Below are 20493 nucleotides of genomic sequence, written 5' to 3' on the forward strand. Positions count from 1 at the left end.
CAGGGGGCTCGTGCGTGCGCCGGGGGAGGGGTTTACGCGTGTGCTATGATGCAGTTTACTTGGCATCTGAAAATACGTTTCCTCAAAAGTATTTTTAATCTGAAAAGAGCTTCACTGAGTGAGAAGTAACGTTTAGAGCTCAGCAGACAGTTAGGTTTCACTTTCAATTTCAGCCGAGAGCCTGCAGGAGTCATGGATGGGGTGTGTGGGGAGGGGGGGCGCTCTGCCTTGAGGAAGTTAAGTTTAAAGACAAGCCCCAGAGGCATTCCTGGTACCAAAAGGTGTTTCTGATCCCCACCTGTCGTTTTGCTCCTCAGCATGGCTGCCTAAAAACGCTGCAGGATTTCTCAAACATGCATGAATGAGTCAAAGCAAGGCTTTGGGCGTGTTTTTTTATGAGAGTGTAACATTATAACATGAAATAAAACTCAAAAAAGTTGATTTTACATGATATTGCCCCTTTAAAAGAAAAATTAAAACCACATAGTCATTCTACAAATTTGCCTAATTTGCTCTCAAACATTAAGGGAAATAAGCTTCTCGCCCCCTCAGGAAGAGATGTCTCAGGTTCTGGACGCCATGTTTGAAAAACTCTGCACAGAAGGCGAGCACATCATTGACCAAGATGATGACGGGGATAACTTCTATGTCATTCAAAGGTGCTAATTCAAAACACGTTTACACATTTATTAAATTACCAGTATACATCCAGGTTTTCACAATGACAGTGTTTTATTAAATGCCAACATGTGTTTTCTACTCTTACATTTGTATTTTCCTTCAGCGGGACGTTCAACATTTTCGTGAAGGTCGACGGCATGGAGAAGCTGGTGGGCTGCTATGACAACAAAGGCAGCTTCGGAGAACTGGCTCTAATGTACAACACCCCGAGAGCAGCCACAATAATTGCAACCTCGCCTGGAGCCCTTTGGTGCCTGGTGAGTGAACCAGCACATACTTGTGCAGGGGCACAGCTGGCTCCTGGCTCAGGCTGAGAAACACACCGTGCACTCAGTCAGTCAGCACAAATTAAATAAACACCCAGGTTGTTTGGAGCTGCTTTGGTGCAACAGAATAAATTGCAGTGTCCAGTTTAGACAACAATATACATATAAATCCAGAGGATGCAATAAAATCAGCGTAAAATGTTTTTGCATCTGTGCTCTTCATGCTAACTAAAACAATTAGCATTTTCTGCACAAATGCACTGTATCGCCTGAGTTCTGAATAAATTAGCTGCAATTTGCATAGGAAAATTAAAATGGTGTGCATAAAAAAAGAAAAAAAAGATGCATAAAAAACAAAAAAAAATTGCATAAGGAAAGCAAATGGATGCATGAGGAGACTGACAATGAATGCAAAAGAAAGACAAAAAAGGACACAATACAAACAGGCATAGGGAGACTTAAAGGACAAAAAAGGAAACACAAAAGGACAATAAGGAGACAAAATGTTAAAAAGGAAGCACAACTGAAGCAATTATGCAGAAGTAGATTCCAAAGGGCACAATTTGCAGGATTTGAAGAAACTTTAAAGCATTTCAGTGAAAGCAATATTGTAATTAAAGTGTCATATTTTTAAAGAGGGCGGCATGGCAGCTCAGTAGTTGCTGGAGAAAAGCACCAGCTCCAAAAGCAAATAAATAAAAGTATGGGCAGATGGATGCTTTTTAAAAGCTTAAAAGTTACTGAAAGCCAAAAATCTTTACTGTTATGAGTTGAATGTTTTGGTTCCTGAATTGCTGAAAGTATAATGAAGTAGTTACAATGTCAGAAATCATACAGAAGATACAATAAACAAGAATAAATAAATAATGTTCTTTACTGTCAAGTCAAAAACTGCAAATAAAACATACAGCAACATCTTTTAATTAAAGTCATTTCATGTGTATTTGTGACTTTTTCGTGCAGCTCAGCTATAAACAGGAGGCAATATTTGAACAGCAGCTTATGCTGTGTGGGGGTTGTGGAAAGAATATGAACCATAATTATCTTACCTGTTGCAGATAGTATTTTGAACATTATCAGTTCAGATAAATAATATAAATAAGATAAAATATTAAAACAACAAATAAAGTTTGAACCAGACCAGATTGATGAGCAAACAGCAAAGAGGGGCCGCGACTAAAGTGGATTACTGTCATCTTCACCCAGTTCTAAACTAAAATAATCATAATGGTCCATGCAGAGTTTTTTATACTCCTTTACACTTCTGTGAACTTCATATTAGATAGTAATTTACATAGAATTAGAGGGTTATCTGTGAGCACAAAGAGTGACAACAGCTGCTAGCTGTAGCACTTCGGGTGCAGCCTGCGGCACTTCCTGCAGAAATGTTTCAACTTTTCCATCAGAGTAACCATAAAATTCAAAACTGATGACGACATAAACGTTTACAAAATATCAATTATATGAACAGCTGTTGTTTTAGAATTGGACTTTGGAGTTTTAAAATAATAGAAACCCACTTTTGCTTTGGCTTTCTCAGACTAGTCATAGTTTGTCACTTTGGTCAGAATTAAACTCTCCAAAAAACTATCTTCAACAAGTAAGATTTTAACGGTTTACCTTTTCCATGTAAACCCCTCTTAAAAACATTTGAACTATCTCTTTATTTAACCAAATACATCCTTCACTAAAGCAGTTTTTAATGTAAGCTTTTATTAAAAACTGTAATTTAAAGAACTGTTCTGTGACCTCAAAATCTGTTCCCTGATTCAGTCGCAGCTTCACCCTTTCAAGCAGTTTAATTATTCATGACTCTTTATAGTTCATGTCCTCAAAAAGAGCTCTGTTACGTCATCCACAAGAAGCTGCTCACACTGATGACGTTTTCCCACCACTCGACATGTGCAGTTTAATCAGTCCCTGTTTGACGTGCATCAGATTAGTGGTTGGAGTCTGCGAGCTAACAGAATGTTACAGTGGAGCTTTAACTGGGGACTGTCATGCTGGAGGACTAAACACCCCAGACTGGCTTACTGCTGCAAGGGAAATGATTTTCCTGGCTTGATGGCACCCTCTGCAGCCATGTCTGCTTCCTACAGTATATTTTCTACAACTGAATGTTATTCATCTTGTCCCTTTAAGTAAAAAATGATTTATATAAAACACATTTCTAACATGATAAAATATTACAATGTATTTTACCTTTTGTTGCTAAAATAAAGCAAGATTGTAAAGCAGATGCTTTGTAACTGAAAATCCAGCATACAGTGACACTTACTGCAGAAAGTGATTTTATTCCATCCATCCATCCATCCATCCATCCATCCATCCATCCATCCCAGGTTGCAAGTCTTGTTAAGAGAGTTGTTCCTCTAATGTGAGAGTTGGTGGTTCGGTTCCCTGCTAATCCATCACATGTTGAAGTGTCCCAGGGCAAGACACTGAACACCACTGCCTCTGATGTCCCATCAGTGTATGAATGTGATTTAAAGCATTGATTAGTCTCTAAAGGTTGAGTCACCTGTATTAGCTTTATAGTGAGATCTGAGTGCTGTGTGGATGGGTAAATGAGGACACAGACTGTAGTGAAAAGCGTTTTAAGTATCCTGGTTGGATAGAAAGGCGCGATATAAGTACAGACCATTTACCATTTAGATGACATCATGTATTTAGTGAAAAGGCATCAGAGTAGTCTGGAATTGTACAGAAAAAAGTATCAGAATATATATATATTTACCCCATAATTGTGTCCATGCTATTGTTTATGTGCTTCTAGGTTCAAATATTCTTCTACAAAACGTCTTTTGTAGTGGTCTTTTGTGGGGAAAAATAATGTTGAAATTAAGGCTCCCACATACTCGAGCGTACTGACTACCTGACAAATTCCCTAATTTATTGCAATTTCAGTCATGATGTCAAGGACGAGGAGGATGAGATAGTTTGCATTTTAGCTTTAAAACAACAAAAGAAAAGAACTACTTACCCAGGATCTGAGCTATTTCCTCCCACGGATTTGTTGCTCGCTGAAAGTCTTTTATTCATTGACATATAAAGTTTTCTAAACTCCTCCATGAGACATTTTGACTGCATTTTGTCCACAAATGACATTGATACTTAAATTTATCAGCTTGGTGTTGCATCCAAAACAGTTTGACGTGAACTTGCCGGGCAGTTTATTGTGCGACACCGCGGACGTAAAAAAAATATCTCTGCGCGGACCATTCCAGCGGACGGCCGCTTCGAGTCCGCATTGAGTCCGCCTCGAGTCCATGCGGACTTCCCCAGAGCGAAATACGCCCAAGTATGTGGGGGCCTTTAATGTCTTACCCCTTGTACATAGCTTTTTAAACAACCTCAATTAGTAGAAATTGTGACCAATTCAGACCATATTGATGAGCTAATGGCTAGTCATAGTAGGGCCAAGGACAAAGTGAAGTTCTGCCATCTTTAATCAACTTCATTGTCCAAATATTCAAAGCCATTCATGTGAAAACAATATAGGAAATCTTTACACTGCTGTCAGTTTTGCACGACATGATCGTAATGTGAATGTTTTAATATTCCTGCTGGAAGAGTCCCAGGCTGTACTGGAAATGCTACAGCTAGCTGTTAACTGTGGCAGTTTATGTTTGCATGTAAATGTAAAATTACAAAGGTTTTTAAAATAGTTTCATAGAACACTATGGAATTTTATGGAATTAAGTTGCTTTAAGACTTCAGTTATCCTCTATGGTCATTTCCCTGATCCAACTAGCTGTTAGCTTCTTAATCCAGTCAGACTATTTACAGCAGGTGGTTTATTTATTGTTCATAACCTTTCCACTGAACCACATAAGGTCTGGACTACTGCTTTAAGATGTTTCAGGAGGAGACATTGCACATAAAATCATTAAATTTTTTTTCTTAAAGGGGACATGGCATGCAAAATCCACCTTTTTGGCTGTTAAACATATTTTGATGTGTATCTAGAAGTGCAGAAAAGTTTAATTTAGTCTCTTTCGGTGCTGCATAGATATCTTTATATTCTTGGGTCACATTTTTCAACCCGTTCTGTTTTCTCTATTTCCTATGACGTTTTGTGAACTATTACATCACAATATTTGTGACAGAACTTCTAAATAAGGTCTGGATTTACCAATTACAATTTGGTCATGTTCATTTCCCTCTGATTCTGGGTCAGACTCTGGCTCCAACATGTAAGGCTGGAGAGACAAGTATTGACATCTTTTAATACTTTGTACATAAAATGTTTCCGCGCTGCTATACAGACGTAAACCCCTCTATCAAACTAGAACGGACCACTCTAGAAGCTGGAGGGGGTTGGGGTGTGAAGCGCCTTGTTTGTATTTAAAGATACATCATCAAAACGAGTTGATCTGAGACGCACCTCAGAAAAGGGGTGAAAGAGGGGTTTGTGGAGTTACAATAAGGAGCAATTCAGACCAAAGCTTTGCAGTTCCACTTTATATACCCCAACTGAATGATTTAAATGAGAAAGGGAGGATTTAAAAGCCTGAGATGTCTCCTTTTACATAAAGTACTTGCGTGTGTACACGGTAAAAAACAATCATTAAAATCCATTGTTTTCTTCCATCTAAACCTGTGTTTCAGGATCGTCTGACATTCAGGAGGATCATAGTGAAGAACAACGCCAAGAAGAGGAAGATGTACGAAGCCTTTATTGAAACTCTACCACTGCTTACATCCTTAGAAGTAAATATGAACTTTGTACACCCGGAGTTCACACAGTGCATCAGGAATTTAGGTCAAGACTATCAGCCAACCAAATTTTGTTTTGTTCACAGGTGTCCGAGAGAATGAAGGTGGTAGATGTGCTAACCACTAGGGTGTATGGGGATTCACAGCAGATTATTGCTCAGGTAAAGACTTTTTTAAGCTGCTATAGACTTCTTAGCAAGTATACAGAGGGGTTTTTGTTTTTATATCAATATCACTTTGTCCAACAGGGTGATTTAGCAGATTGCTTCTACATCGTTGAGAGTGGCCAAGTTAGAATCACCATGAAGAGAAGCCGGGTATTTCTTTCCTCTTTAATTTAAATACTCGGAAATACCAATTCAAATGTAGTTCCCAGTGTATAAACTGACTTGGGAGGTGTCTCTTTGTGTGCATTTCTTTCATACCAGACAAAAAAAGACCAGGAGGAAGAGGAGGTGGATATCGCCATGTGCACAAGGGGCCAGTATTTTGGAGAGTTGGCTCTTGTCACAAACAAGCCCAGAGCTGCATCCGCCTATGCTGTGGGGAGTGTCAAATGCTTGGGTACATTTTGTACAGTTCTGTGTTTAGAGGGTTGGGGGTGGGGGTGGGGGTGTGTGTGGAAGTAGTTACTCCTAATTACTGTTTTACTGCTACTGTTTACTCACCCTGCTCTCTATGAAAAGTGCTTTTGAAGATCAGTTACATCAAATCTTAGATCTTCAGCCTTAAATATACCCAGTTTGCAAAATCGGAGGCACTGCACTGATAAGTAAAAATAAGCAAGTAATAGAAGTTATGGGAGACATAAAATGGGATGAAATGGCAGTGACTGAAACATAAGGCAACAAAAAATGGAATTGTGTGATGATGCCATTATCAAGTTAAAATTATTACAATGGTTTTGGTTGATCTTTTTTTTTTCTTTGTTTATTTTTATGTCTCAATTTGCCTTTGCTTCAAAGCTTCTGACTTTTCTTTAGCCCTTTTTTGGAATCTAGATTTGACATCTGGTCATAATCAACTGGATCAGGCATCCCAAAAATGTTTGGTATCGCTTTCAGACTTAGCAGATTGGCACTTGTAAAAATAATTTTCAGTATTTAAATCAGTTTATGTTCTTATAATCTATTTTATCCAAAATACTTTCAGCAAATTTCTGACTTTTTTTTTGGTGAATAAAAGGAGCATTTGAACCAAATGACAGCAGATTTTTGTGCCAACTTTAGAATATTTTTTTGTTTCAAAGACTACTTATTATGTCTTTGTTAACATCAAAATATCTGTAATTAATTCATGTTTAGAGTCAACCCCATACAAGATGGCCACCACAGCTAATCCACCTTAGCAAACACAAAACCCCCTATAACCCTGTCATTTTGACAGATTGAGAGCAACGATTTGATGTGGAAGTAGCTGAGAGTCATTTGGAACACATACTTTGAACACTGACTGATCACATAAAGCTTTTGTTGAAAAGGCATTAACTAATGTAATCAGCTCTTTCTGTAAGCAAAATAGGTCATGAACATTTGAATGAATTTTAATGAACCTTTCAGAAAGCAGTCACTGAACATATGACAAATGATTCCTGTTAAGGGCCAACCAAATTCAAAATGGCCACCACACCTTATGGCAACCAGCAAACACAAAAAGAGACATAACTCAGACATTGTTACAAATATTGAGTTAAAATTGGGTGTGGAGGTTAATGAGAGTAAGCAACAACAAATTCAAGATCTTAGGATGTTCAGAGATGATAACAAAATGTATTTACTTTGTTACGGTACTTAAGTAATTTTTGAGAATCTCTAATTTTATCAAGTATTCTTTTAAATTATAACTTTTACTTTTATTTCGTTACATTGAAAACATAAAAATTATACCTCTTTACTTTAAAATTGAGCATCTTATCACATGCTAAAAATGTAAATATGACCAGAACTTATTATCAAAGGAGTATAAAATTAAGTAAAAAAAAAAGGGGGGGTTGACAATTTCTAATCCAAATTGTGTCAACTGGTTCCACTAAACTAAAGAGTCGAGCAAATTTAAAACAGTTTACTCAACTGAGTTTAGTACTTTTCTTATCTGTGAAATTATTTTATACCAAATGCATTATCTGTTAAGGTGTTTTTACTTTTACTTAAAAAATTTTAAGTTGCATGAGCTCACACGTAATATTAGTTTCAAGGTTTAACAAAAACAACTATAACACTGTCATTTATCGACATAAAATGATCCTAATTTGAAACTCTGACAAGAAGGGCAATTGTTTAAATTAATTTCTTTAAATGGATTTAATTTAGGTTCAGTAAATGCTAAAATATTTCAACGATTTACATTACCTGATTCTAACAACATAATGTCTGCTTCTCTTTTTCTCTCTTTGCCAGTCATGGATGTTAAAGCCTTTGAGAGACTGCTCGGCCCATGCATGGACATCATGAAGAGAAACATCGCTAACTACGAGGAGCAGCTGGTCACCTTGTTTGGAAGTAGCCCTGAGATTGAGCAACAAAGCGCATGAGGTGACCGCAATGGACCATAGAGGAGTTGATAGACAAAAAGAAAATAAAAAAAGAAGAAAAAGTCTTATGTGGATGTTTTCCACATCACTACTTAAAACAGCTTTTGTAAAAGAAAAAAAAAGACATAAATGTAAATATCCACCACACTACATTTGAGTGTCAGGTAAACACAACGTGATACAACGCCTGATGAACAATCGTCACAACCGCAGTGAGCCAAAGCAGAGTTGCTTACAGCTTGTTTAACTCCATTTCTCATGACTTCCACATGAAAAAAAGAAAAAAAATATGTGCACATTTTACTTGTCAGTGTCAGGTGCTTTGTTTGTTCGCAAATGGAACTCTTCGTTCAACTTTCACTTTTATTCAAAAAATCTTACAGCGACACAAACAGTATAACTTTGTTTGTAAATTTCTAAACCTTATGTGTTCTAAACCAGGTGCCAAAGCCAATTCCTATTGGGGATAATTGGGAGCAAATATTTCCCACATTCTCCCATTATTATAGGAGGTGCAGTGGAACATGAGCCCAAACGCGACAAAAAGCAGATTAACTATCCTCACAAGAACATCGTTGGCATTGTGATCACAGCAGAATGTAGTTATACAAAAAAAATGCATCTCTGTTTATCATGTGACCATAAACACAGAACGTTATTGTTGGTCAGTGTTTGAGGCGTTTTGCCCTGTCCTCTGCTTTTGCAGCAAAGCAAACTTCAGAGTAAGCTGATAGTTTTTTAAGAGTTATAAAACACATTACTGTACAATTTTAAATCTATTTACTGTTCCACTTTTTAAAAAAGCCCCCTTCTTAACCATATTCATTATAGGCAATGCATTGATTTTGCTATTTTATTGTAAAAAAACATTTTTGTGTAGGTGAAATATACCTTATTGAGACATATTATTGCTGTCTACCTCTGCCAAATCATACAAACCTTCGCTGAACTGAAATCCAATGTGATTCTTTTTTCTTCTATTGTTTATGTAACTGAAAGTCTTATGTAGTTCTGTCTGCAAATGTTTTCTTACATAAAAATGCTGAATTCTCACCATCACATTCTGGTAGCAAATTCTGAGTTTTGATGGAAAAACTTAAAGTGTCTAGCAGAAAATGGTTTCACTTTTCATGTCAATAAAGACCTTTTTTTAAATTCTGGGTTGCATGATTATTCGTCAAGTTACTGTATGTCCTTGCAGGGTTTTACCAATGGTGGCTCATTCAGCATTATCACAATTCAGTCATTCATTCATTTGTTTACTTGGTCTTTGTTAGAGCTACTGTAAGGTTTTTTCAATGAAAAAAAAACTATAATAAATTTAACAGCTTGTTTCTTGGTGTAGCTATTTGCAACGTTGCAGAGATATGGAAGAAAAATACATGTATTGTTCACGTTATTGCCAATCAGCTGTTACTGTCTGTGACAGGCACACACTTTTACCCAATCATAACGAGAACAACAAATTATGTTCCGCCTTCTTTACGTCGCCTAAATACATTAACCAATAAAATGTCCACATTTCTGTGAGTGACGTTCTTGTAAACCAATAGAACACGTTCTTTCAAAGCCTTCGCTCCCACCCCTCGAGAGAACCCCTCAGAGTTTGTTGATGGCGATAGCTGTGGTAAGTGAGAAGTTTAGGACTTATTTTTGAATAAATAAATGGCACAAACTAATTTTTGTCACGAGCTTCGTGCCATCCGTGTATTTTTACTTCCATTCTGATGTTTCGGTGCGGTTGTCATGATTTTATTCAATGCCAAATGAAAGGTTGAGGTCGACAATGGTTTTTTTTCGCTGTGACGTTCGATGTTTTGACGATAAGAAACCCACCCGAGAACACTTTTTTTTGTCATAAAACAAGTTCTTTAATTGGCGAAATTTGCCGTACTTGACGCGAAAATGTGTTTTAAAGGCTTTCGAGTCATTCATTTTGAACGGAGCAGAGGGGTTGCGTCATGCCCGAACTTGTTGACATTCTTTTGTTTACAGTGTTAGACCCGACAGGCTGTGGGTTCGAGCAGAAAGCTGTTCTGCTGCTTGTAAGAAGAAGTGACAAAGTAGGCCTTTCAGCTCTGCTTTTAGTACGTAACACTTTTAAATCGTTTATTATGATTGCAGTGTCATAAAGACGAACCTTCAGTTTTAAACAACCCGTACCTGAATAGCCGTCATTTTTGCCTGTTTGTTTTTCTGTAAGCTAATTCATTTGCTGACAACTTTCGTTTTGTGTTGACTTATATAAAACTGCATTTGATTTTATTTCTTTAAATTCTAATTTTGTATTTGGAATTAATGGGCGTTCTTATTGTTTATTATTATTATTATTTTTTAGCGTTTTCAAGTTTCATAAGTCCAAATGAGGACCCGTTTTTTCCCCACATTTATCACTTTAGCTGCGCAGTTATGAATGAATGAGCACTGGTGCGCATGCGCCAAGCTTAGTTTATAAACAAGGCCTCCATGCAGCGGGTCACATGACTAGACAGTGGAGACAAAGGCAGTATGGTGGTACAGTGGTTAGAGCTGCCACAGTGAGAAGTTTGTAGGGCTGCCTCCTGGCATTTCTGGGTGGAGTTGTGTAAAATCCAATATGTATCTTATTATTATTATTATTATTATTATTATTATTATTATTATTATTATTATTATTATTATTATTATTATTGTGTTATTCACATAAATCATCACACCATTTTGATGGCATTTACATGTAACTATTATGATTTGAATTATGCTTTTTGGACATTATTGGTTCTGTTACTAAAGCACAGCAGTAGCTCAACTTTGTGAAAGTAATGATTTCTCTTGTGTTGTTTCTGCCAGCAGCTGAGTCCAAGTTTGATGATGGAAGCAAAGTAAGCTGCACATTGACGAGTGTTTACGTAAGAAAAGGAAACAAAAGAACATTGCAAGAATGGATGAGTCATTTGATCCACTCAAGTGTAACGAGGACTTGCCTTCCTCACCAGGGTGCCACATGGAGTATGGTAAAGTGCCAAACTTTCACAAGAAAATATTTATTACAATCAAACAACATTAATTTCCTCTCTAAATTTAGTATGAATAACAACACAATCTCCTCTCAGATGACTTGCCTGAGCTGCAGGAGGTGGAGGAGGACCAGAGGTCTCAGGGGTTGTTTCGGGTGGGAGCTGTATCTCACCAGGAGCTCAGCTGCTCGCCTAACACCAACTGGCTTGCTGAGTTAGCCAACATCGCCACCAGTCCTCAGAGCCCTCTGCTGAAGGATGCCCCGCACAAGAGGTTGGCCCAATATCCTCTGAATCAGCTAAGCCTAACAAAAATTGTGTATGTGACACACGCCTATGATAACATTGATATTTTTAAAAACACGAGTACACACCATTACACCTGAGGGTGTTTTACAAAGCAGGACTGACAAGTTAACAACACATCTTCGATTATGTTTTGTGAAATACAGTGTACCCTGTAACTGTGCTGATTTTAGGGCTGTGTATTGGTAAGAATTTGGTGATAATGTTACATATCACAACACGGGTCACAATATGATTTATCGCAATATATTGCAATACTGTAAGCAAGATGATATACTGACATTTTTTCTCTGAAAGATTCTAATTTTAAATAATTCAGTATAAATAGCACACCATGCTTTACATACATAAAATCTGATTAAATTCAGTTTATTTTTATGCAATCAGAAGAACATTGAACAACAGTGAGAACTGCTATTATAATTAATGTTTTTTTTTCACAATGTCCATCCATTATGAGCTAATAAAAATGGATACAGTGCTTTTATCATGAAATAAAATATTGATATTTCAGTGTATCAATATTTTCCTGCACCCCCACATTATACTGTATTTAGATTAATTTGATCTAGAATATATATATATATATATATATATATTTACCCCATAATTGTGTCCATGCTATTGTTTATGTGCTTCTAGGTTCAAATATTCTTCTACAAAACGTCNTATATATATATAATGCATTAGCCAAGTGCTTTCAGCTTTTCAGGCCAAAGTTCGAAACCTAAAACATCCTAGAATAATTCCAGGGGTTAAAGCCACTGAGATTAAACTTAACACTTGTTAATGAAAAATATGCATGATCTCATTGTAAGATCTTGCAAGATGTGTTAGACCTACTGGTATTTGTTGGGGATGACTATTTGCTATAACTAAAGCAAAACTGGGTCAAAAGCTGTAAGATTGATTAAGTTATACAGTATGTGCTGGCTAAGGACAATTAGCTGTGGCAGCCATCTTGAATTGGGTTAGCTCTAAAAGTGATTCAGTTGCAGATTTATGTCCAGTAGGATTGATTACAATCTGTCCTTTGATTCATGAGATATTTTTTAACAGACAGACAGGGTTGATGGCAATAGCTAGTGCCAATGTTTTAAGCAAACAAGGGAATTATGTGGAACACACGGACCATGTCCGTCCACCTGTTTTCTTCCGCTTATCCGGGGTCGGGTCGCGGGGGCAGCAGCCTAAACAGAGAGACCCAGACTTCCCTCTCCCCAGTCACTTGGGCCAGCTCATCCGGGGGAATCGCAAGGCGTTCCCAGGCCAGCTGAGAGACATAGTCCCTCCAGCGTGTCCTGGGTCTTCCTCTGGGTCTCCTCCCAGTGGGACGTGCCCAGAGCACCTCACCAGGGAGGCGTCCAGGAGGCATCCTAACCAGATGCCCGAGCCACCTCAACTGGCTCCTCTCGACGTGGAGGAGCAGTGGCTCCACTCTGAGTCCCTCCCGGATGACTGAGCTTCTCACCCTATCTCTAAGGGAGAGCCCAGACACCCTGCGAAGGAAACTCATTTCAGCCGCTTGTATCTACGATCTCGTTCTTTCAGTCACTACCCAAAGCTTGTTACCATAGATGAGGGTAGGAACATAGACCGACCGGTGAATCGAGAGCTTTGCCTTCTGGCTCAGCTCTCGCTTCACCACAACAGACCGGTACAGCGCCCGCATCACTGCAGACACAGCACCAATCTGCCTGTCGATCTCCCGCTCCATTCTTCCCTCATTCGTGAACAAGACCCCGAGATACTTGAACTCCTCCACTTGGGGCAGGACCTCCTCCTCGACCTGGAGATGGCACTCTACCGTTTTCTGGCTCAAGACCATGGTCTCGGATTTGGAGGCACTGATCCTCATCCCGGCCGCGTCACACTCGGCTGACCAGACCATGTATTGGGGATAATGCCACACCAAATCTGACCTCAGTCTCTGTAAAACTGAGTTGTAGCTATTTTTTAGTTTCCAAAGCTCAGTTGGGTGTGGTAGCCATTTTGAATGGGGCGACTCCAGAAGTTAATCTGTTGTAGATGAACATTTTGTGTTTACATTCTGAGAGTTTCATTAAAATCTGGCATAAATATGTACACACAAAAACATGGGAAACACAGTTTTCATTTCACCTTTGGCAGTGATTGATTAAAAAAAGACGTATTTCTGTGATATTGCTTGAATTTGTGGAAATGTCAACCTAATCTCCCTTTGGGATCAATAAAGTATTTTTGAATTGAATTGAATGTCTCTTAAAATACACAGTATAACTAATATTTGCATGCATAAAGTGGATTTCTGTCCTATTTTGGCAAATGTATCCCTACTGCAACCATACATTGTGAAATTATATTTATCACATTGTCAATTTTAGATCATCTCCAGTTCACATCTTTGGCAGCAGCAACAGTTTACATTCCTATGCCCGGCCACCGTTAGCCAGCAGTGCACCCAACCCTTCCAGGGGCCACCTCAGGGAGCGCAGGCGTGTCAGGGTAACTTTATTATCACTGAAACCTACGAGTCATTCATTCCCAGAGGCTTAGTGATCATTTCTTCAGAAACCATGTACTGTTCATTCTCAGGCTGTTTTTTAATTATTATTTATCATCCACCACAGGCCAGCAGTGAATCAGAGTCTGGTGTTTTCTCAATGTCCTCGTCGTTTTCTGATGATGAAGACATGGCGTGGTCTCATTCCTGGCCCTCCACTGCCTGGCACTGCTTCCTCAAAGGTTGATGTTTACATTTATTTCCATCAGTTCATTCTGAGTGTTCCTCTGTGTTAACTGGAACATTTCTTGAAATAACTTAATGGAAAATAAAATCTTGCATTTATGACACAGACATGAACTCCTCAGTTAAAAGTAGTTGTGTCATTCATTAATAAGTTTTTGAATACTTTCTTGAAACTTTTACTTTGGAAAGAGTTTTGAGGTGTGGATACAAGATACATTCCTTTTAGATCGATTTCTTAAGAAACACAGTTTTGCCATGCTTTGAAAGACAACTTTTTAGTTATTTTTAACCCGGTCAAAACAGAAAGGTTCTAACAACAACCAGACTTCAGGACCATTTATGGGGCGAAACAGGAAGTAAGCAAACATTTATCTAGCCGTTCTCAGCTCTGGTGTTCAAACAGCAGTATTGCATCGTTTTCCTTCGTTCTCTTTTTGATTTTTTTTTCCACACAGCAGCTAATTCATCATGCTGCTTTGTTGTGTTGATATTCAGGAACTCGCCTGCGTTTCCACCGAGGTCCAAATGTGGAATGGCAGGAAGCTGATGAACTGGGGGATTCGGATGATGACTCGGATGATGAAACCATGATACAATCCTCATTTTCTCTCAAGGTGAGACAACTGATGGTGACTACAGCATGCCAATTATTCTAACTATTTCTTGGACTGGCCATAAGATGGCAGACAGGCTGACAGTCGAAATCCAACAAATGAGCCCTGAATGATTGCTCTCAGTGTTTCGGATCGATGGTCCCATTAAATGTAGCAGAAACAAACTTTTCAGGAAATTAGACATTTGTTTTTATTATAGTCGTGATTTCAGCATGCTCATTTTGCTCTTAAAATCCATACTCCTTTTCTTAAAGTTTTGTTTTATTTACAGAGATATGGTTCAGATGGACTTAAACTTGTGAACCATGAAGAAACAATTTCTTTTGGTCAGGCAATTCTTAAACTGACCTTTGACCCAGGCTCGCCAGATAAAGGGCTTCTAACTGCAGAATGCCGATTGGATCATCCATTTTTTGTCAAAAACAAAGGTACTTTGTTTATTTGGCTTATTTTTGTTTTTGCAGCAGATGATAGAGTTTAATATGCATACATTAAATTCAGTGATATTTTATTAATCTTTGTTAAAAGATCAAAGCCAGATTTTATATATAGATCTGTGATAGAGCTTGCCAGTAAAAGCTTCCACTGACTAAATCTTTGATAAATGCAGGCATTTTAGCTTTCTGTTTAAACAAACAGGTTTAAACTCTAGCTGATTTGTAATGCACCATCTGTTGTTGTCAGGGTGGTCTTCCTTTTACCCGAGCCTTACTGTGGTGCACCATGGGATTCCCTGCTATGAGATGAAGCTGGGAGATGTGTGCCTGCCACCCAACCACCCAGATGCTATTAACTGTGATGACTCAGTTGTTTTTGACACTTTCAGAAGGTACGCTCATTGAATTCTTGTCTTGCTTTGTATAATCCATGGACTTGTGTGTGACACATCGATCGGAGGAGGGACAACAGCAGCTGTCCACTTGCAGTAGAGGCCGTTTTGCTTTTGTTGTTAACTTCATATATGACTAAAATAAAAAAAAAAGAAGATGAAAAATTTAAGCCAGTTTAAATATGTTGAGCGACAATTTGGTGTGGTGGTAGCTGAGTCATCTCCATCACATACTCAAAGCAATGGCGATGATGCTGTATCTTTGTTTCAAACATTGGCATGTTAGTAGAGTGGATAATAGAATAAACGTGCAAATTGTGATACAAGCATCAAATTTGGTGCAATGATTTTGTCAAATCTGCCTGATTGGTTGTTCCAAGATGGTAACCTATTTTCAAGCTGAGCTTATTTCTGCACAGTAATTATGTTGTAATAGAACTATTTAATCAGTTTGAATGATTATTGTATCGATTTAAATGTTTTCTTCTGTCATTAGCCTTGTACTATGCAAATAACACATATTAGTAAGAGCAGTGGTTCCCCACCCTGGTCCTTGAGGAACACTTTTCTGCATGTTTTAGCTGTTTCCCTGCTCTGCAGCAGGCCTTTTGATTCTTTAGAAGCTTGTTAATTTCTCATTCATACAAATCAGGTGTGTCAAAGCAGAGAAGCATCTAAAACAGGCAGTATACTGTTCCTTGAGGACCAGGGTTGTGAGTCACTGAATAAGAGCATTTAACAAGAGCATTTATGGCAGCTTGTGGTAGACTGGTCCAACCATACAGTTAAAAAACTAGAGTGAGCCCCACCTATCCCGTCCAATGCTAGCATCTGTGACAACATGGAGGATCAAAAATGGTGACAACCATTGCCTCACAACTGACAGAGAAACTATTGAATTAACACCCAGCTCAACTAGATCTGTGTCACAATGTTTTTGTAATATATTTACAATAAATTAATATAATCATAATTTGTAATGGTAATTATGACCCAAGCACACGAAGCATAAGCAGGAGTCAAATTGTTTTCGTACTGTTCATTCATTCATTCATTCATTCATTCATTCATTCATTCATTCATTCATTCATTCATTCATTCAGTGATTTTTGGTCAACCGTAGCACAAAAACGGCTGCACCGGTCAACATGAAATTTGGCAGGGCTGTAGACGAGTCTGACCTACACTGCGCCAGCCAACGGTTTTACAATAGACCCCATTTTTGAGGAGGGGGTTCCTTTCAAAGTGGGGGTATCTGGACATGCAAAATCGCTTGTAACTCAGAAACTGTTCAACATAGGAGCTTAAGATTTTTTTTGGTTTTTTAGCTCTGATTAAGCTCTATCCATCAGTGCCCATCCACCCGCCCGGACCCCCAGTTTATCTCAAAAAAGGGGTATGGTTATAGCTCAAAAACTATTAAACATAGATTTCTTTTGTTGTTTAGCGCTGATGAAGCTCTATTATCCATCAGGCCCACCAATCAGTGCCCCCACCCCCCGGACCCCCAGTTTATCTGAAAAAGGGGTATCTGGACATACAAAAAGATTTATAGCTCAAAAACTATTAAACATAGAAGCTTCAGATTTCTTTTGTTGTTTAGCTCTGATGAGGGGCTATCTATCAGGTCCAACCCCCTCCCCCCACCCCAAAAAATAAAAAAAGACCCCCACGCAAATCACTACAATTTTGGGATGCACATAGTAGCATGACATTTGTTAGGAAGAAAAATTTCTTAGTTCTGGTGCATTTGTGCATGCGGGAGTCATGTTACTGCTATGCTGTATCTAGTTATATATGGTAATTAAATTCAACAATCCCGTAAAGCAGCTAAGAACATTATATAATTTATAAATAACGATGAATAGATTTTAACTGGTTAAAATATGACTTCAACTAGTAATAAAATAGATTTATTTTTTCTTACTTGTCATAAATAATAAATAATAAAAATTACCAGTCGACACTTAGAACATTTCACTGTGTACCTGATACTTTAAAGGATAAAACTTGTCTAGACTGATATTAGCTAACCATCTTCTCAACAGGTTGTGTTTCTCTAATACAAACCTAAAAATAGTCAAATATATCATATTATTTAACACTGTAAATATTACATACATAAGAGGCAAAACCAGCTTGTAATATTTATTAATTTGTCCTAAATTTTAGCATGATTTAGCAGAGTGCTACACTCAGTATTGCATTAGATGCTGCAGAAGCTAATATCTGCTAACCAGTTCAATAATTAAAGTGATTACATTAGCTTTATATAAGCTTATTTTAATTTTAAACTGTTACATTATTAGCTTCAGTTCTGGTCAGATCACATCCACATTCAGATAAATTAGATACAATCTGCTTACTTGTGAAATGAGACACGTTTTCCTGTTTCTCTGTTGGTAATTCCAGAACCCACACAGCTTTCAGGTATTTTTATGTACATGAGAGAGGTTATATACATTCTAATATCTTAATATTTTGTTAATGTTATGGTAATAAAGTTTTACAACATTTAAATAATAATCCCTTATTGTTTGCTCTTTTGCCAGTATATGCTAAATCCAGATGCTGACCCGGTCTGGTTAGCACTGCAGCTACAGTGGATCACGCGGTCAAGCCAAACTCTACTGGTCCAACAAACCTACCATAAGTCCAACATTCATCAGGCGGACTAACAGTGATTTTGTCAGCCATTTTGAAAAATGGCCACTATCTTGGATTTTTAGCTGGCCAATCAGTTTCTCCAAATCATGCCATATTTGGTACTTGTATCACACATGATTTTTGTGTAAAATTGGTTTTTGGTTGCTTCACTATGTAACACTTTTTCCTTCAAGGAATGCCAGTTCCTTGCAGATACACTGGTCTTTCAGATCATTGTGCACAGAAACACGCAGGCGCGCACACATTTTGATAGATTAAATGCACAAAATGCTAACATGTCTTTTTTTAATCCTCTTTCTCTGCAGCTACGACTTCACCCCGCTTGATTCCTCAGCTGTGTATGTTCTCAGCAACATGGCTCGTCAGCGCAGAGCCTCCCTGTCCAGCGGGGGTGCTGTCAGTCCAGACTGTGATAAATTGGAGCACTCCGGCTCCCCGCAATCCTCCAGTATCAGATCAAACAGGAGCCATAATTCAGGGACTGCCATCGGTGCCACACCTACAAAATGCAAGCGGCCAATGAATGCCTTCATGCTATTTGCTAAGAAGTACAGAGTGGAGTACACACAGATGTATCCAGGAAAGGACAATAGGTGAGCAGGGAGATGCAGCGCACTCACTCAGTATTTTAATATATTTTTTCCTGTAAAGTGAGCTTGGTAGTATTTTAATCAAAGTATTTATCACTGGTTCATGCTTAGCCCTTAAAGGGAATGTGATATCCCAATACATAAAGGCATGTTTCAGCTTAATGCAAAGTTCTATAAAAATATGTGTGGTTATTGTTGTGCATTGATGCTAACAATCTTAGAAAAAAAACCCATTGAACACCAATGACCAATCTCATTTGTCATTGCTCTCGCCGTGATGAAGAAACAACCTCAAATCTGCAGAAGTTGAAAAGATTCAATATTTGTTCAAAAAACCTAACAAAGTCAAAAATTTTGCCCACAGATGGCCCCTGTGAAACTGAGGTTAAATAGAGTTATTTTTTATTAATAGTTTGTCTATTTTTATTTAATTTATAGCACTAATAATTGAAGTTAGCCTATAGCTAAAGTGTATCTGCATATTAGCTAAGTACCTTTTGAATTATACATTTGGTAATGGCAAAACATGCGGAAGCAAAGAGTAGACAGTAATGTTAAACAAAATGAGTGCCAAGGATTAGTTAATAGTTAAAGATTAGTGGAGTATTAATCTAAAGAAGTGTTTTTATGCTGGAATTAGGGATGGGCGATATGTTATCGTGTGCGATATTCCGTCAAAGACGTTCACCATGGTAATAATTTGTCATCTTGTGATAAAAACAATAAATTCCCACCGCGTGCTGCTAGGCTTTACATGCCTCCCCGCCAGATTAAGCTTCATTTGTTTTTCCAGAGCGGACGTCAACATGCAGAGCATGTGCTAAAGCAGTGAAGCTAAAAAGCTATCGTAATGACTCGGCATGCAAAAAAGCAGTCATGGCTATCTAAAAACTCTTTAGAGTTCAACAATATGTTAAAAAAACAGTAGCATGGGGCAGCTTCATCTTGCTGGACCCAAACAAACAAACAAACAAACAAAAAAAAAACCAAACAAACAAACACAGCTCTTCGTCCTCCGTCTCAGCCACAAGCTGCAGGCTGCACAGCTCATCTCCCTCCACTCACACAACTAGCCCCTCCCTCCCCTGAACATTAACCCTTTAGGGAACAGATGAGCAGCAAAACTCATTATTTTCAGTGATTAGTAAAAAGTCTTTTCTTATAGTTTTATTTTTTAAATTATATTATTGATATTTTACATGGATTAGAGTTCTTCTGAGGTTTTACAAAGATAATTATTAGAACAAAGATGATGTGATTTGAAGATTTATCATATCAACCATAGTCCATTATTAGTGATAATTTTTGCTATTTACACCATTTAAATTATTGTCAAATGTGTTCTCATATTTCAGTCTTGTTTTGATGGGTGTCCCTTTTGCAACACAGGTGTCCTACTTGAACTTAATATAGTTTAGTGGCTTCTAGTATTTTAGGTCTCTCAAGAGAGAATGTAGTGATAGATTTATAAAACAAAAGATATATATATATATATATACATACATATATATATATATATACATATATATATATTAATTTCTACCCCTGTTTGCAACACTGGTGTCCT

General features: G+C 37.8%; 2 protein-coding genes across 7 annotated transcripts in view; both read left to right on the forward strand.

Annotated features, from left to right (window-relative positions):
• Nucleotides 1–552: 552 nt before the first annotated feature.
• prkar2b (protein kinase cAMP-dependent type II regulatory subunit beta) lies at nt 553–9354 on the forward strand (the record flags this gene model as incomplete). The annotated part of the gene is given in 7 exon segments (XM_014017163.1): nt 553–659; nt 785–938; nt 5559–5660; nt 5753–5827; nt 5915–5983; nt 6095–6230; nt 8063–9354. Coding segments are annotated over 7 exon segments (777 nt in total), but the record flags the coding sequence as incomplete, so codon positions are not given.
• Nucleotides 9355–9761: 407 nt separating this feature from the next.
• The window catches only part of hbp1 (HMG-box transcription factor 1), a 12053-nt gene continuing 1321 nt past the window's right edge, over nt 9762–20493 (forward strand). The window contains exons 1-9 of one of the 6 annotated variants that reach the window (XM_014017161.1): nt 9762–9823; nt 11029–11189; nt 11289–11511; nt 13862–13982; nt 14108–14222; nt 14722–14840; nt 15112–15268; nt 15525–15669; nt 18642–18929. In XM_014017161.1, the coding sequence (XP_013872615.1) occupies nt 11117–11189; nt 11289–11511; nt 13862–13982; nt 14108–14222; nt 14722–14840; nt 15112–15268; nt 15525–15669; nt 18642–18929 (1241 nt within the window). In that variant the 5' untranslated portion in view covers nt 9762–9823; nt 11029–11116. Of the gene's footprint in view, nt 9824–9860; nt 10284–11025; nt 11190–11288; nt 11512–13861; nt 13983–14107; nt 14223–14721; nt 14841–15111; nt 15269–15524; nt 15670–18641; nt 18930–20493 lie in introns of those variants that run through there. The other 5 variants (XM_014017159.1, XM_014017158.1, XM_014017157.1 and 2 more) reach the window with 5 other exon arrangements.

This window comes from Austrofundulus limnaeus, unplaced genomic scaffold, assembly GCF_001266775.1.
Source record: "Austrofundulus limnaeus strain Quisiro unplaced genomic scaffold, Austrofundulus_limnaeus-1.0 Scaffold162, whole genome shotgun sequence".
Classification (NCBI taxonomy): domain Eukaryota; kingdom Metazoa; phylum Chordata; class Actinopteri; order Cyprinodontiformes; family Rivulidae; genus Austrofundulus; species Austrofundulus limnaeus.